This window comes from Dermochelys coriacea, chromosome 8, assembly GCF_009764565.3.
Source record: "Dermochelys coriacea isolate rDerCor1 chromosome 8, rDerCor1.pri.v4, whole genome shotgun sequence".
Taxonomy (NCBI): Eukaryota; Metazoa; Chordata; order Testudines; family Dermochelyidae; genus Dermochelys; species Dermochelys coriacea.
In genome coordinates this window covers 90,451,385-90,469,127 of record NC_050075.1, presented here as the reverse complement: position 1 = coordinate 90,469,127, position 17,743 = coordinate 90,451,385, and the positions used below count along the sequence as shown (strand labels likewise).

The following is a 17,743-nucleotide window of genomic DNA, read 5'->3' as shown; positions in this document are numbered from 1 at the left end:
TACAGGCAGGAGTGACAGGCAGGATGGCGGTGTTGTCCACAGTGATTAAGAAAGGAGGTAGTAGGAATTGTGTGAGAAGATTAAAAGCTCTGTTTTAGCCATGTTGACTTGAGCTGATGACTAGACATCCACAAGTATATGTCAGCGAGAGAGTGAGATTTTAGTTTGAACAGAAGGAGACAGGTCTGGAATAAAGAGGTAGATCAGTGAGTTGTCAGCATAGAGAAGGTAATTGAATTTGTGTTTACAGATGAGATTACCCATATATAAGGCGTGTGTGGGGGGGGGGGGACTAAGCATGGAGCCCTATGAAACCCTCACAGAAAGTTAGAGGGGGGATGAGGAAGATCATCCCAAAGGACATGCTCAAGGAGCAATTAAAGAAGTGCTCAGAAAACCAGGAGAGGACAAAATCAGCAAAGCCAAATGAGGAGAAAATTTCAAGAGGAGCATGGTTATAGTGTAAAAGGCGGTTGACAGGTAAAAGAGAATAAGGGTGAAGTACTAGTTCTGAATTTTGGCTAAGAAGAGGTCATCTGAGAAAAAATCATGATTCTTTTTACTATGACTTCTATTGCATAGCTGTGTATTACCCCTCTTCAGGAATATATTAGTTAGTTCTGCTACTAACTGACACATTTCATCATGTAAATCTAACTAGGTCAGTGGAGAATGCTGTCAGTGGAGAATGCTGCTTGGGAATTCTTTTCTTTTTCTGTATTTCTTTCCTTTTATCCTTATCTTTACTCTTCTTTAAGCCTTTCTTTCTCCATTGCCGCCTTATGTGTTGGGAAAAGGTTATTGTCTAATCACCTTTTTGCTTGCATTAGAGAGAACAAGGCAACTGCCCTATCTTTTTCTACTTCACCTTTCAGTTTCCCCTAGAAAGTATTCACTGGTGTTTAGTTTTGAGGGATTTTTTTCCTAGCACATTCTTCTTTGGAAAGTTTAATTTCCTTATATATTTACACAGATACTGGCAGCTGCATCTTTGCAGGTTGAAGCAGTTTTCTTTGCCCAGGTTTGAAGCCAAAGTAAGCTGCATTGCTGTGAGCCACTTTCTGCATATCCAGACTAATGATTTGTGCCAGCGCAGCTGTCTTGGTGTAAAATCGAACCCATCATAGAGGAGTCCTTGAATTTTCCCAGCCCTCTTTTCTTATAAGAGTTCTTGAAGGTTAATTCTAAGCTGTTGAATAGCTGCTGTTTGTGCTAACCTATCTTCCTCTATTTGAGAATCATTAAGGGGCTGTAAACAAATTCCTGTTATAGGCCTTATTACTTCCAGGACTAAATAGCTGAGAATTAGATGATGTTTTTCTAATCAGATTTAAAGCATTGGGGGGAGGGGTGTCCCTGTTCCACATCGGGACTCTAAGTAACTTTATATCAATTTCATTGTTGTATAGAGGGTAGTTGTAGCCATGTCAGTCCCAGGATATTAGAGAGAAAAGGTGAGTGAGGTAATACCTTTTATTGGACCAACTTCTGGACACTGGATTTACGGCTTATTACAACTATTTGTAATCCACCTCTTTCTGTCTTATGACTGCAGATGTGTTAATGATTTTGCACAAGTAATTCATGCTCAGTGCAGGGGGGAGGAGAAAATGCTTTAAAATAATGGCTGAATGTAATGTGTTCAGTGTATCGTGAAATGCCATTTCAGTTTGCTGAGGACGAAGGCAGTTATATTGGTGGCTTTGCAGTGATTGAGTATGAGACTGCAGAGCAGGCTGAGGAAGTGCAAGAAGTCACAGATGGTATGACTATCGGAGGAAAGAGAGTCCAGGTATCGTACTGTGCCCCTGGAGCGCCAGGACGAAGCACATTAGCTGCATTCATAGCAGCACAACGTATGGTAAGAGACCTTCCCTTTTCAAAGAGAAAACACTTTAAATGTTTATATTATATGTTGTACATGTATAAGAATTTATAAAATCCATTGGAAGAGAAGTCCATAAGTGCTTTTATAATCAGCTTAGTATTTTAATAAGATTATACTCCACCAAGTGAAAATTCTTTTTGAACAGGAGAAAGCTATTTGGCTCGGTGAAATGTTAATACTTAAATTGTAGTTCTGTTCTGACAAGTGACTCTGTAAAATGACATTGTGGAATTCCATGTTTATTTTCTCACAGTGACTACACATCAAAATTGATCTGTTTACAAATGAAAAGATGGTTTCTCTAACCTTCCTCTAACCAAGATCTTAGGTTATAACTCAGTCTGTTCAAAGTGTTACTCTGCATCTACACTAGAAAAGTGGTTGAGTTTAGGTTGGAGTTGGCTAGCTCATGTTAGCTAGCTGGCAAACTCAACTTCTTCCTAGTTAAGACAAAGACATGAACCGCAGGGATTAGGGGTAAGAGATGGTTTCAGTTCAAAACTAAACTAAGAGAGAGTGCTTTTTAACAACTATAGGTTGGTTTAAAATGAGACAAGTAAATATAATTTAAAAATAAATGTCAGGGTAGTGGGAATGACTTAATTTCATGCTTTGTGTAGAATGAAGCTTTTATGCCCTGCATGTCATATCAAATTATTTCTTAGAAAATTGGATGTGAAGGTAAGTGGTAAATGAAGCTGTCTTGAAGGTTGTAGCAGAATATTCTCATTACTTTGGATAGTTCTGAGTAAATTCAGCTGCTTTTCTATAGAGTTATTCACCTCAACTCTGTAGAATAGGAGCTGAGTTTAGTGTTATTAAAGATGGCATATTTTATTGGTCATAACGGGGGACTACATTTCCTTCTTTGCTTTCCAGAGTTGTGGGGAAAATGTGTTTTTTCCAGGAAAAAAACCTGCCCCGTGGGTTTTATGTGTGTGAATGTTTTGTGTTGTGAGGGGGTAGGGTGACAGGTTGGGGGCGGGATTGCTGTGGGGCACATTTTTTTGAGCTTCTTTTCATACTGGAATATTTATATGAAGAGAACGTGTATTTGAAATCTTTTTGATCCTACAAACATTGCATTATAATTTCAGTGTATGAATGAATGGTTTAAAACAGTGGTTCTCAAACTGTGAGTCAGGACCCCAAAGTGGGTCACAAACCCATTTTAATGGGGTCACCAGGACTGACTCAGATATGTTGGCCAAAGTCCAAGTCCCACCCAAGGGCTTCAGTCCTGGGTGGCAGGGCTCAGGTTACAGATCCCCTTCCTGGGGCTGAAGCCCTTGGGCTTTGGTTCCCCCTGCCTGGGACAGTGGGACTCCGGCTTTGGGCCTGCCACCTGGGCAGCTGGGGTCAGGCTTCGGTCCCCCCTCCTTGGGTCGTGTAATAATTTTTGTTGTCAGAAGGGAGTCGCTGTGCAATGAAGTTTAAGAACCCCTGGTTTAAAAGGTTGAGAGAGAAGTAATGAGAATATTGAGGTGCTGTTATGCCTAATAATTTTTATACTTTTCTTATTGTTTCCTATCTAGAAACCTAAAGGGGAAGGAGAGAAATGCAGCAACTGTGCTAATTTCAGTGTAAAGGAAATGCTGGAATATGTTACTAACGAGCTTTACAATGAAATGGTTAATTACATATATTTGGTGAATGGAAATTGCAGGAACACTGATCTTTGAACTCTGGTGTGTGACACATGGAGTTCAAGGAAATAATATCCAAATATAGATTTAAACCTGTTTGTTTTATAAATAAAGGGTTTGCACCAGCAAATTTGTTTGAGGTAGTCATGGCAATAGAATATGATTTTGTTTACTCTTGAGTCTAATGTTTCCGTATTTCTATTAATTCCAGATGAGAAACAATAGAAAAGGATTGCTTCCAGAGCCAAATCCAGTGCAGATTATGAAGAGTTTAAATAACCCAGCCATGTTACAAATGTTACTGCAGCCCCAGTTGTATAGACGTGCTCGTAAACGTGGTAAGCCTTTTAAAAAATAGATAAATAAGAAAATAATTCCGTGTGCTTAGTGATATAACAAGCTTTAGCTAAAAAAAAAAAGCAGGAGCAACCTTTTAAAATACATGTTTATAATTGCCTCAAGATAGTCCTCTTCACAAAAGTGACAGAAAACATATGTACAACAAACCCTCATGACAGTTAATTTAAATGAGAGACAAGATGGGTAAGATATCTTTTATTAGACCAACTTCTGTTGGTCAAAGAGACAAGTTTTCAAGCCACATGGGGCTCTTCTTCAGGGAAAGGTAATCAGAGTGCTACAGCTAAATACAAGGTAGAAAAGAGTGAAGCATTAGGATTTAACACATGTTGCAAGAGACCATTCCTGATGAGGTGGGCAATTAATACCTCTGCAGAGGTGTAGCTCAAAAGCTTCTCTCTCTCAGCAACAGAAGTTGCTCCAATAAAAGATATTACTTCACCTGTCTTGTGTCTCTCATATCTTGGGACCAATATGGCTATAACACTGCAAACAGTGAATTTAAGTATCATTGCTCCTTGTAAACACCCTCGTTCTAACTCTGCAATCTATTGATATTTATATTAGAAATTGGTCTAAAACAAAACCTCTGATCCAAATACACTCAAACTTTGGGGATTTGGTTCCAGATCTGAACTTGCAACTCAAGTCCCTCTCCAGTTCATACGGTTTTAAAATTATTTCTTTCTTGTATGTTTCCATAAAATATATATAACATTTTACAAGCATGCTGTTAGACATTGTCCTACTTCCAAAGGAACTTTCCTTCTAATTTGAATGGACAATAAATTAAAAGTAATGTATCATGTTTCAAAGAATTGAAGTGTGAGGAATAAGAATGGGAACAGTCAGTCTGAAGAGATCAGTGAGGCAAGTCTAAACTACAGCGCTACATTGGCGCAGCTGCAGCACATCTTCACCAGCGAGAGAGCGCTCTCCCGTCGGCATAATCATTCCACCTTGGCAAGAAGCGGAAGCGCGTCTCCCGCCGACATAGCGCCGATATGGACAGTGTAAAACTTGTCACTTGGGGGGGTGGGGTTCACAGCCCTGAGCAACGCAAGTTATATCAGCTTAGGCTGTAGCATAGACCTACCTTAAGAATGAATGGCTGTGCTATAAATATGGGTGTGGGTGAGAATGTATGCAGTGTCTCTAAGACAGTTGGGAGGGATGAGGTGGCTTTAAGCCACTTTAGCACCCTTCCAATCCTGGATTGCTTTGGGGGATGGAGAGGCCCCTAGTTTAACTCAGAGAGGTCCTGAGGGCTGTCTGGGTATGTCTACATTGCGAGCGCTTGCGCACACACACACACACACACACACACACACACACACACACACACACACACACACACACACACACACACACACACACACACACACACACACACACACACAAAAGTGCTCTTAACTGAGGTTAGCTAACTTGGGTTAAAATGCACCTTTTCTTGCAGTGTAGACGTACCTCAAGCAGCTTCCCCGGGCTGCTCTGTGGGCCACACTCCTGTGTGCTGTGGGCCTGCACCCAGCACAACTCTCCTGCTCCCAGGACGGCTCCATAGTGCATACTTCCTATGTCCGGACTTGTGAGTGGGTCTTTGGGAGGCAGCCTATGGGTTTCTTCATCAATGCCTGCTTGGGGACAGTCCTCTTGCTGCTGGATAAAGAACTTTTAGCGTCCCTTTACATTGCTTCGGTCCTTATACCTTTCAGAACATGGCCAGAATGGAGATGAATATCTTGCCCTATGTGCAGGTGAACCCTAATTTTTCAATGGTTCCTGGAAATTCAGAAAATTGAGATTTTTGGGAAAAACAAAATTCCATTCTTGGGGGCATTTCTAAATTTTGCATAATTCAGTTTGGAGAATCAGAATTTTACCTGTATTTCAAGGAACAGGTGTGTGGGATTCTGTAGTTGTGAATAAGTGAATATGTGGGTTTTTATGAGAGAGCAGTAATACATTAAGAGGTATCTGTGAAGGTGGGGAAAGTGCAAGACAGCTTTGAGTGTGGTTGTTTTCAGAAGGTTAGCTATACAAATGTCACTGTATGGTTTTATATTTATCTCACTCTGGCTTCTGTATTAAATTTGCTCAAGATACATTTAAAAGGATGGCTTTTCAAATTGTGACAGCCTTGCAGACTAACTATAGGAAGCTGGATTCTGTCTGATGTGTACATCATGACCCATACTAAAGATTTTGTAATCAGAACTTTCTTAATAATTCTTTTGATAGGGCTAAAAAGAATCCTGCTAGTTCTTTCTTAGCTGCATTGTCTTTGCAGTCCTAAAAGGGGTGATAAAGTATTTTACTTAGTAAAGGAAGCATATGTGACCCTGAATACACAGAGGAACAAATCTATTTAGTAAGGAGAGGCACTTTTTTGTGAAGTCACTTTTATTTCCATAGCTGCACCTGAAAGAAGTCTGTACAGAGGGGATGTGTAAGAACAACTGAGTGTGTGGAAGTGCACTGTGGGCCTTTGCAGAAAGGGCATGATCTCATTCGGTGGGGACTACTCCAGGGAGAACAGCAGCGAAGTGAAACTCTTTAAGGGAGCACAGAAGCACAATTTAAAGGGAAGGAACAGCATAGGTTGATGGTATAAGCTGCTATTTATGCAATACTTTGATAATAATTCTTTGCACTTCATAACTTTACCAAAGCACTCTCAGGACACGTCTATGGTTATTACTGTATTACTCATTGTAAAAATGGGCAAACTGAGTCATGGGAAGGTAAGCAACACACCCAGAGTCCAACAGGGAGTCAGTTGCAGAGCCAGGAATAGAGCCTACATGTAATATTCTTATGCTCTCCACATCTAAGTGCCACTTAACGGCTTGTTTCTCCCATGCTGCTTCCAGAGTGAATAGAGTTTACTTGTGTGTAACTTTCCTAATGCTGTTTCCCTTCCTTTAATGTGTCTCTCTGCTTGTCTGTCTGTCTTCAGATTGTGAGATCCTTGGAGCAGGGATTGTCTCTTCTTGAATATTTGGAAAGCTCCTAGCAGGTTATGGGTGCTACCATAAATATATGAAATAAGAACAATAACCCAGTCCCTTCTCTAACCATGAAACTACAAGGTTCACCATATTTTTAACACTGTCTCCTGAATTCTTTTAAAAAGCTCACAGTTTTTGTAACTTTGAATATTTCATCTTTTAATTTCCAAAAATTCCCCATGTTTTTATTGCCTATAATCGTTTGTTCCCTCAGACTGCTGACACTCTCCCTGTTACTGTAAGCACTCTAGTATGGTAAAGTGGCGAGCAGCATGGCTGGGGAATCTGTATTTAGTCTTTATTTTAACTCAGTTCCTGTCTAGTGTGACTGTCCCTAATAGAAAGCCTGATCATGATCCCACTGAAGTCAAGGGGAGTTTTGCCATTAACTTCTAAGGGCCCATTGATGACATGTTAAGTTATTACCTGTTTACAGTTGACTACACAGAAATTGTATATCCAATGACTATGTATCTATCAAAGCACTTGAACTAAGGCCCCAGTCCTGCAGTTTAAAGTGAATGAGAAGACCATGCACCTTTGAGGAACCTTGTTGACTTCAGTGGGGCTCCAGGCAGACATAGCAGTTTTCCTGCGTGCTATTAATTGCAGGATAAGAGTCTCTCTGCATAATAAGCTTCAGCTAGATGTGTATTAAAAGGATTCATTGTCCTGATTTTTAGTCAGTTAATTAAATGTTAAATCCTATAGAAATACTTAGAAAGGGCAAATATATAAAGTGTATATAACTGTTAAAAATCATTCTTTGCCTAACTTTTAAAAATTCTATAAATTTGTCAAGGATGGTATCTTGTGTTTTCTCAAGCAGTTCTTGGAGTATCTGCTGGTTTACCTCATCTTATAAATACAACAGTCAATCCAGGATTTTTGCATTTGAATAAAGTACACCAGGTATGTTTATCAGTGTGAAAAAATGTATATCAAATTATAAGGAGTACTTGTGGCATCTTAGAGACTAACAAATTTATTAGATCATAAGCTTTCGTGAGCTAGAGCTCACTTCATCGGATGCATTTGGTGGAAAAAACAGAGGGGAGATCGATATACACGCACAGAGAACGTGAAACAATGGGTTTATCATACACACTGTAAGGAGAGTGATCACTTAAGATAAGCCATCACCAGCAGCAAGGGGGGGAAAGGAGGAAAACCTTTCATGGTGACAAGCAAGGTAGGCTATTTCCAGCAGTTAACAAGAATATCTGAGGAATAATGGGGGGTGGGAGGGAGAAATACCATGGGGAAATAGTTTTACTTTGTGTAATGACTCATCCATTCCCAGTCTCTATTCAAGCCTAAGTTAATTGTATCCAGTTTGCAAATTAATTCCAATTCAGCAGTCTCTCGTTGGAGTCTGTTTTTGAAGCTTTTTTGTTGAAGGATAGCCACTCTTAGGTCTGTAATCGAGTGACCAGAGAGTTTGAAGTGTTCTCCAACTGGTTTTTGAATGTTATAATTCTTGACGTCTGATTTGTGTCCATTCATTCTTTTACGTAGAGACTGTCCAGTTTGACCAATGTACATGGCAGAGGGGCATTGCTGGCACATGATGGCATATATCACATTGGTAGATGCGCAGGTGAACGAGCCTCTGATAGTGTGGCTGATGCGATTAGGCCCTATGATGGTGTCCCCTGAATAGATATGTGAACAGAGTTGGCAACGGGCTTCCACTTCCTGGACACTACAGTGTCTACCCCCTAACTCAGGGACCTGGGCTGGAGTAGCAGCTTTTGTCCACAATCAGTACTCCCTTTTGCACCAATCTATTGGGTCACCAGGCCACCCAGTTTCCATTTCTGCTTACCACATCAGGACTATTGTAGGGGCTTCCACAGTGTGGACTGTGCCAAGGAGTGAATATTACCCTTAGGAAATACGGGTGAGGTTTTCAAAAGCACCTAGAGAAGTTAGAAAGCTCTACTACCATTGATTTTTAAATGAGACTTTTGCTCCTTACTCTATTCAGTACTTTAGAAATTCCTACTCAAAATAAAAAAAACGTGTTTATTCGTTACTATTTCTACTATACTTTTAAGATCTATAGCTCCATGTCTGTTAAGAGAGATCAAACTAAAATAGGAGAGATTTTCTTCACAGTAAAGGCACGTTGCTTTCTCTTGTTTTTCTATTATGAGTTATCTAGAGACGTGTATTCCTTTCAAATGTTAGGTATGTTGTTTAGATCTGCAGTGCACCACAGAATGAAATACATTTGCTGCATGTTGTAAAGTTTATTGAACACAAAGAGTGTTGTTTGCTTGCATTTTTAAAATATATATATGACATTTTCCTTGGATATATTTAGTTACTCCAGCTCTTTCTATGGTCTTGTAGATTTTGGGCTTCCTTGGAAGGCAACATGAATGCTTTTTAATCACAGTTGAAAGGAAGCATGTTGTACATAGTTGCAGTGTGACTGATGATGTCCACTGCTTTTTGGCTTAAGTATACTACAGCTAAACAAGTGAGTGCTATCGCATTGGATAGACTCATGCATTTAATATTCTTTCATGGAAGCTCCTGCTTTTAATTAGTCACTAAACCTGACCCAGTAAGCTGAATTTACTGACAGTAATTTAATTATCTAGGTTCCTTTCATTGGCACTTGTGTACTCTTATTCTGTAATGTATCTTTTTGGGGTACTCTTCAATGCCAGAGAATCTGGTCACTATTTCTTTCTTGGAATTCAGTGTTATCATGTACATGAAAAGAAGCTGTGTTACTTTCTAGTTTTCTGTTAGTTTGACAAAAGAACAGTGGTTCAGCTTATTTCTATATTCCTTCCTGCATATGTTCTTTTTGCTGCATGGAATTGATAGTTCAAGATTTTGTTGAATGATACATTGAGAGGAATCACTTTTTTTTAAAAATATGATGCCAAAACATTGCTCTTAGAATAATTAAATTATAGATAATTAGCAGGACATGACAGATGAGAATTTGAACAGTTGTTTGGATGAATCACTGGACAATTTTTTTTAACTTAGCTACTCTTGGTATTTCTTAATGAGAGACATTCTGTGTCACCATAACACGTTTTGAACATTTAGAGTTACGTGTTAACTGAATGGTCTAACGGATCTCCCTGTGATTAATCCAGAGAGTCTGTTTTGAAGATTCAGCCAAACAATTTTTTCTACTTTGTATTCCTAAAAGTTTGTCATTTAATCAATACATTTTCTTTCTTGATGTAACTCAGAAAACACAATAAAATTATAAAAAATAAAGTTGTACTGGCAGCATCAGACACAGGTCATTTCTACTTGAGATGCTTAGGGCAGCTGTGTGGACTCAATACACAAATATATTGATGCAGTTAATCCAGATTTGGCCCCATATTTGGTGGAATTCTGTTTTTGAATCTAAAATCTAATTTGCAGGTTTTAAGAGATCCCTTGTTTTGTGTGTTGATATTAAAGTAAATAATTTCCAAAATACAAAGGACTGTTGTGTAACATGAAATGTCTGTGTCCTACGTATTCTGAGTTTAGTTCCTAAGGAATCTGCAACCCTGCCACACTGGGACACAAAAACTGTGCTGGCTACAAATGACTGGAAACATTTGTGAGGCAGAGTTCTGGCAGAGCCATAAAGCATGCAAATCCCTACTTGCTGTGCTCAGCTGCTTCTTCAGTTTTCAATCATTAATGGTGGTCTGTCCGGCGTAGGGAATTTCAAAAAGTGAGCAAGACTGCACTCGCATAATGGAGAATTTTGATTCCATATTTCTAGTCTTGCCTTACAGAATGCGTTCTTTAAGTACCTGAATGCTACAGAAAAAGGTTTATTGATACCTGGAGCAAACATATGTTTTGGCTGGCAAATCATGTTCAAGAACCTCTGCCAGTGCAATCTTGCTCTACAAGAATGATGTTTGACTAAATGTTTTCAAGCATTCATGTAGTTAGCACAAATTATAGCAGGGGTTCTCAAACTTTTGTACCGGTGACCCCTTTCAAATAGCAGGCCTCTGAGTGTGACCTCCCCCCCCTTATAAATTAAAAACACTTTTTTATATATTTAACACCATTATAAATGCTGGAAGCAAAGTGGGGTTTGGGGTGGAGACTGACAGTTCACGACCTCCCCATGTAGTAACCTCACAACCTCCTGAGGGATCCTGACTCCCACTTTGAGAACCCCTGAATTATAGCATGGTTTGATGCTCCAGTGTGGACAGACATTTCTTTTAAACCATCATACAATCCAAAAAACATACTGTAGAATATCCCCAAGGCAAAGTTCTAGTATGGCATCTCAACATGGTTTGTTAAGTGTCTTGATTGTGGGTGCAAACCGTGTTACAGCAACGTTTTAGTGTAACTGTGCATGAAAACCATTTCAAAAAACATTACGAGCTACAGTGTGAACATAGCCTGAATAACTAGCCACGTTATGAATGTTCTGGAATAGTGCTGTCTATAGGATACTTACCAATGAGTAAGGGAAGAATTGTTTGTGTGTAGGTATCTTTTCCTGAAGGTAGCATTAATGTTTAGAGACTGTAAAACAGTATATAATAGCTCCTAACTATCCCAACATAACCTAATAAAGCAGTGAGATGTTTGGAGCAGACACTATGTAAGAAATAAAAACATTGTAAAGCATAATACAATAAACTACATTTATTTTCTAAAAAGCACCCAGAAAATCAAACTGGAGGAAAGGAAAGATAAAAGGAATTCAGAATCTTCTGGAAGCTTTGATTGCAAATGAAGCAATGATTTGGTTTTGTGGAGGGGAAGTCACTGACTTCGGATAAACATAGATATGGAAAGTCATTCCCCTTTATCATGTTTATTTATAAGCTAATTGTAAAGTATCTGGCCTATAGCACATCAGCTGGAAATCTTGCAACAAGTGTTGTAATTTTTTTGTATTCTTTAACTAATGCTTCTTGTGTCAATTTGGCAGAATTCTGTTCTGGGGAATGCATCTAATTTACTGCTGCAGAACTTCTCACACCTACAGCTGGCACAGAAGCAACTAATTAAAATTGAGACTGTTCAAACTAACAGTGTAAGTTCATCATTTTAACTTCAGTTATCTACTTGTATACCTTTTATTAACTATTTTCTAAAACAAATAGGACTTTTTTAGCCTATTAAAACTTTAAGCATGTAGCATATGTAGAAGAGATTAACTGTATGTGAAAGCCTGTGGAATAGCTAAGGAAAGATAACTGTAGTCATTTACAATACTACTTGTTCTTCTTTATAGAAACCTGGCTTACTTGGAGAGCCTCCACCAATGTTACTTCAGACGGTATTGGGAACAGGGCCAATACCATCAGTGAGTGCAGACCTGGGAAACCATGGAGAAGCGCATACATGTAAATGACATTTTGCTTCATACTGTACCAGCAAAAATGTCCAGTTTGAAAATATGCAGCTGACTCGCTCCTACTTTTTTAACAAAAGAGATAATCAATAGCTTTAACCTTATCACCACAGAATAAGGAAGCCACCAAGCCTAACAACAATGTGAAATACAGGAGCATTTAACAAAAGAATTATGTTGATTATTGCTGTGTTGATCAGTTTGCACTGGCTTCTTTCACTACCTGGCACAAACTCAGAGGCTTCCCAGTCGCACAAACTTAAATATTTTATGAAAAAAGCAGCAATGCAAACAACGGGCATATGTTCATTTAGCTTCTAAAGCATACATAGATGAGGATTCTGGCATAGGCACCTTGGTTTCACTGCCTTCTCTTCCAGAAGATTCCTATATTTTTGTTTTCCTGGTCTGTATTTGCCAGGCATGTACTTGTGTATCTAAATCTCCACCATCTGCTCATGTTAATTTTTCAGGCTTAAACATCAAAATCCAAAGAAATTCAGAATAATTAGCATGGTATCATATAACCCACACACACTTGTTTACATTTTGGTGTCCATTCAGGCTGACCATGAAGTTAGCGTCCTCTAAAATCACGGACACATTTTCTCATGACCACATTATTTTAATTCCCAAATAGGGTAGTTAGGTGTCTATTCTATTTGTGTGAAATGACTCTAAGAGCTAACGCTAGGTGCTTTAACATTTAATATAAAACAGTCTCATCTTTCTGTGTTTAGTGAAATTAGCACACTATCAACACTCTCCTATTGCAACTCTTAAGTATTAGATAAACCCGCAGCAATATATTTGGCTAGGGTTCTGAATTTGCTTTAATTGCTTAAGGTGATTTGGCATGCTATTTCTTTCCTGAAGTTCTCAGTTTCTGAAAGGAGCCCTGTTTTCATTTTAGTGTCTTACTTTCTTACTGGTGTTCTTGGATATGTGAATGGGACTAGATTTTATCCGCTTTTCTTTGCTTATGCCCATACACCCTATCTGATGCAATGTACTAGACGTGTTAAAAAGGGCATTTGCTTTACTTTATATTACTTTGGTTTTCAATACTTGTAACCTCTCTTAGTCCGTGCCTTTTAGTCCTACAATTAACTTTATTTCATTTTAAGGGTGTCTACTTTTAATACGCTTGTAGACCTGGACATTTTGATTTTGGAGAAATCAAATAACTTGATTTTACTGATATTCCTTGTTTTTAATTAAATTTTCCTAATGTCTTGTCTCTTCACATGAGGACTGAAGTAGGTTTTTAGTATTCATTCCTGTAGGTTCCCACCTGATACATCTCAATATCACAAAGTTTCTCTTACAAGTAGCTGTTCTGCTGAAATCAGCTGTGAATCCAGCCCAACAGAATCCTATTAGGTTTTAACCAGAGTTGAGTAAAAGTCTATCACACGGAATTTTATAAACCTCTAAAGAGTCTAAAGTTGTGGACATTACATCTTGATGCAAAAGGAATTAGTGCTTAAATTGGGAGAGGTAGTTCAACGGCATCAAGGAGTTTAAAGGCTTTGTGCAGACTAATACTGTTCATTACATATAAATCTATGTATTAGGATAAGCCTAGAGTTACTACTCTGCATTCTGGAGACCTGCATTTGATTTCACTTCCTAGACTGTAAATGCTGTAAAGTGAGGGTACTCTGTCCCTTGTCAGGAAGGAGAATGGGGAGAGTGCTTTGATAATTGATTAGAGATTCCTGCAGCCAGCAAAGTGCTAGTGGATGTGGGAAGGTTGTTCCATGTAGTTCTCAGCCGCAAGGAGGATGGTTCTGATGTGGAGCCTTGAAATGTAAACTGAAGAAAAATGGAATGGGATGATGTAGGTGTCAAGATTCTATAAATCCCCAGTCTCCTGCTGCCTTAGTAGTGAAAAAAGAGAAGGAAAACTTGTAACTACACACCTCATAGATTCATAGATACTAAGGTCAGAAGGGACCATTCTGATCATCTAGTCCGACCTCCTGCACAGTGCAGGCCACAGAATCTCACCCACCCACTCCTACAAAAAACCTCACCTATGTCTGAGCTATTGAAGTCCTTAAATCATGGTTTAAAGACTTCAAGGAGCAGAGAAGCCTCCCTCCAGTCACCCATGCCCCATGCTACAGAGGAAGGCGAAAAACCTCCAGGGCCTCTCCAATCTGCCCTGGAGGAAAATTCCTTCCCGACCCCAAATATGGCGATCAGCTAAACCCTGAGCATATGGGCAAGATTCACCAGCCAGATACCCAGGAAAGAATTTTCTGTAGTAACTCAGATCCCATCCATCTAATATCCCATCTCAGGGGATTAGTCCTATTTACCCTGAATATTTAAAGATCAATTACTTGCCAAAATCCCATTATCCCATCATACCATCTCCTCCATAAACTTATCGAGTAGAATCTTAAAACCAGATAGATCTTTTGCCCCCACTGCTTCCCTTGGGAGGCTATTCCAAAACTTCATTCCTCTGATGGTTAGAAACCTTCGTCTAATTTCAAGTCTAAACTTCCTGGTGGCCAGTTTATACCCATTTGTTCTTGTGTCCACTCATTCCTCATTTGGAACCGGAAGTACACACTCAGGCAGAAGCAGAGCCCCCTCCCCCCCCCAAAAAGGCAAATACGTTACAGTACTGTGCTAAATGTAAACTACTAAAAATTAAAGGGAAAGCTTAAAAAAAGATTTGAGAAGGCAAGGAAACTGTTTCTGTGCTGGTTTCATTTAAATTAAGATGGTTAAAAGCAGCATTTTTCTTCTGCATGTTAACTTTTCAAATCTGTATTAAGCCTATGTTCAGTTGTAAACTTTAGAAAGAACAACCATAATGTTTTGTTCAGAGTTACAAACAACTTACGTCCCCCAGGTGTTCATAACACTGAGGTTCTACTGTATATACAGGTTAATTATGACTATAAACATAATTAGCAGCTTTGCCTTTTAATGGAATTTTATTTCTCTACCTTTTTTAAGGAAGGTATCAAGAAGATGAGTCATTAGCATTAGTCATTCTTTTCTTCCTACTGGTATAATAAATTTTTCTTGCTTCTGAAATTTTGTTTGTAACCAGAAAACTGTCAAAATAATTCTCTTGAGACAGATAATTTCAGAAATTACACATCTGCATTTTATGGGTCTATTATAGATGTATTCTGCAAGAGCAAGATTTAGTGGGATTAGAGGATAGCCTAGCCCCTGATCTAGTACAGCTTGGCTTTAGAGATGGTTGTTTCTTGGACACTTTCCCTTCCACTTCCAGTTGCACAGATCACCTCTGTTTCCATTTGTAATTGCATATAATGTGGATACAATCAAAATTAATGACAACTTACATTACACAAACATTTTAACAACTCAGTTGCCATATGTTGCATGTTAATATCTGAAAGTATACTGCACTGCACTCGATGACCTGGTTCTATCTCGCATGTCATTACCAGCCACAATGCAGAATTATTTTCTGCCCTTTAGGTTCCAGGATGAGCCATCTTCAGAGGAGTCTTAGTTTCATTTTTATCTCTAGTAAGGTGCAACCAATGGCCATTCCATACAAAATATTGGTAAAGACTGTTGTTTGTATACTTGATTGATGCTCTCCTCTGCAACTCTGATTTGTTGCTCAGTAGCAGAACTGGTGTTTTGTGTTTTTACTTAAATGCTAGGAAGGAAGAGTGAAGTCAAAGCTATATCTGTAATACTCGTATTGCCTAACACACACAACACTTTACAGGCTAATTTACAGGCTTTGAAGGGACGCTGTCAATTTGAAATCCACTGAATTAATTTAAAAGAATTAATTAAAAATAGTGTCATGTACTATGCCTGCCCCTGAGACCCTCTGCCAATTTTTATGTATTTTTTACTTTGTTTTCCTGTGTTTTACACGTTACTGTGTGAAAGACCCACACAAACAACTGGGGACAGTGACTGACTGTACAAAAATGGATGTTGTGAATGCACAAACTAAACAAAATAGAAATACTTTCTTCTCTAATCTCTATTATCTGGGGTATTGTAACTCCAAGGTAAATTGTTCTGAGAAAAGTGTTGTTGTTTTTTACATTGACTGTATCCCTTTAGCAACAGAGATACAAATTTGACATAGAGGTCACTTCATTTACTCTGAAGTATGACCACCTCAGGGTGGAACTTGATGCATGTTTTACAACACTGTACAACAGTTTATGACAGGAAAAAGGAATGCTCAATCCAAGTGGAACTGTAGGGGAAAATTAGATGCACAGAAGGTAAGTATTTGAGTTTGAATTTGGCCAGGACAACGGGGTTAACACCCTTATCTCCCGTGAGAAGTGCCAGCTGTTGCTCACTTTATTTTTTGTAAGAGGATGCTTCCAGCAATCCAGTGCTTCATGATACTATGTTGCAGTTTGCTTCAGTCCTAACTCCGAAGGCAAAGTGCCAGCTACTAAATCACTAACTCCACTTCCTGAGGCATGTATGTGTTTATTGGCAGAATCTTTCACACAGATATGTATGGACCTGACCTACCTCTGCTTCACTTGAGAACTCGTGGGATTGCAGTGCAAAGTTGGTATATCGGTAGGTTTTTTTCAAAAAAGGTTTCAGATGGAGCATATACTGAGAAACCCTGCAGGACTGGCTATTGGATTTGTTCTGTATTGCTTGTGCATAATGTTTCTTATGTGTAACTGCACCTTCAGGCCTTGGTAGCAGTCTGATTTTGTAATCCTTGTGCACAGTGTGCTGTACAACAGGTGTTCCCTCTGAAGTGTTCAGTGTGCACACCATGGCTTCTCAGCAGCTAGCCAGTAGAAGCAGAAGGTTAACCAAACATCTTCCCTATTCCTGGATGATGAAAAAATTGAGCGGGGATTATCCATTGGGATCAGATGGGCAAGTTCTACACAATCAGTTTCATAGAATTGTAGGTGAGTAGCCATTGGGGAATCTTGGTCCTGCCTGTCGTCTTCAATGTTTCTGTCCTGAATGTGATAAAACATGGCTTGTGTTTACCTGCCTGAGATGTCCCTTTCATAATACTTGATCAAATAGCACAAGCCTCTTAAGGAAACTTTTGTAAATTGCTATCTGCAGCTAAGATCAGCCTTGCGGTAGCATTTTACCACTTTTCCTCCTTCTTGATTCCAACATTTGACAATGGAATTACATGCAGTGCCTTGAGAATCCAGATGGCAGCTCTTAAATGTTTGAGCTCTGAGTGGACTATTTGGTAGGAATTCTTTCATGGATTATTTCTATATATTTAAAATAAACTGTCCTCTGGCCCCCTAGAGTCTTAATCTGGTGCATTCAGGGTTCTGACACTTGTGCATCTCTCCTCCATCTTTCTTTGGGTTTTTGCACAAAGGTTTTCTCATTTCATAGATTTACATGTGCCAGGTGAGTGGGTGCTATCCTGCAAACCCTCTTGGTATTTCATCATATTGATGATTTGCAAAAGTTTCTGTAGAATTTCCTGCTTAAA

At 39.0% G+C, this 17,743-nt stretch overlaps 1 protein-coding gene across 4 annotated transcripts in view; it reads left to right on the top strand.

Moving 5' to 3' along the window:
* RAVER2 (ribonucleoprotein, PTB binding 2) overlaps positions 1–17,743 on the top strand; it is a 63,419-nt gene that overhangs the window by 35,003 nt on the left and 10,673 nt on the right. The window contains exons 4-9 of one of the 4 annotated variants that reach the window (XM_043491252.1): positions 1,670–1,861; positions 3,746–3,872; positions 7,732–7,817; positions 11,845–11,949; positions 12,151–12,262; positions 17,013–17,186. In XM_043491252.1, the coding sequence (XP_043347187.1) occupies positions 1,670–1,861; positions 3,746–3,872; positions 7,732–7,817; positions 11,845–11,949; positions 12,151–12,262; positions 17,013–17,186 (796 nt within the window). Of the gene's footprint in view, positions 1–1,669; positions 1,862–3,745; positions 3,873–7,731; positions 7,818–11,844; positions 11,950–12,150; positions 12,263–16,997; positions 17,187–17,743 lie in introns of all 4 variants that reach the window. The other 3 variants (XM_043491253.1, XM_038415028.2, XM_038415027.2) reach the window with 3 other exon arrangements.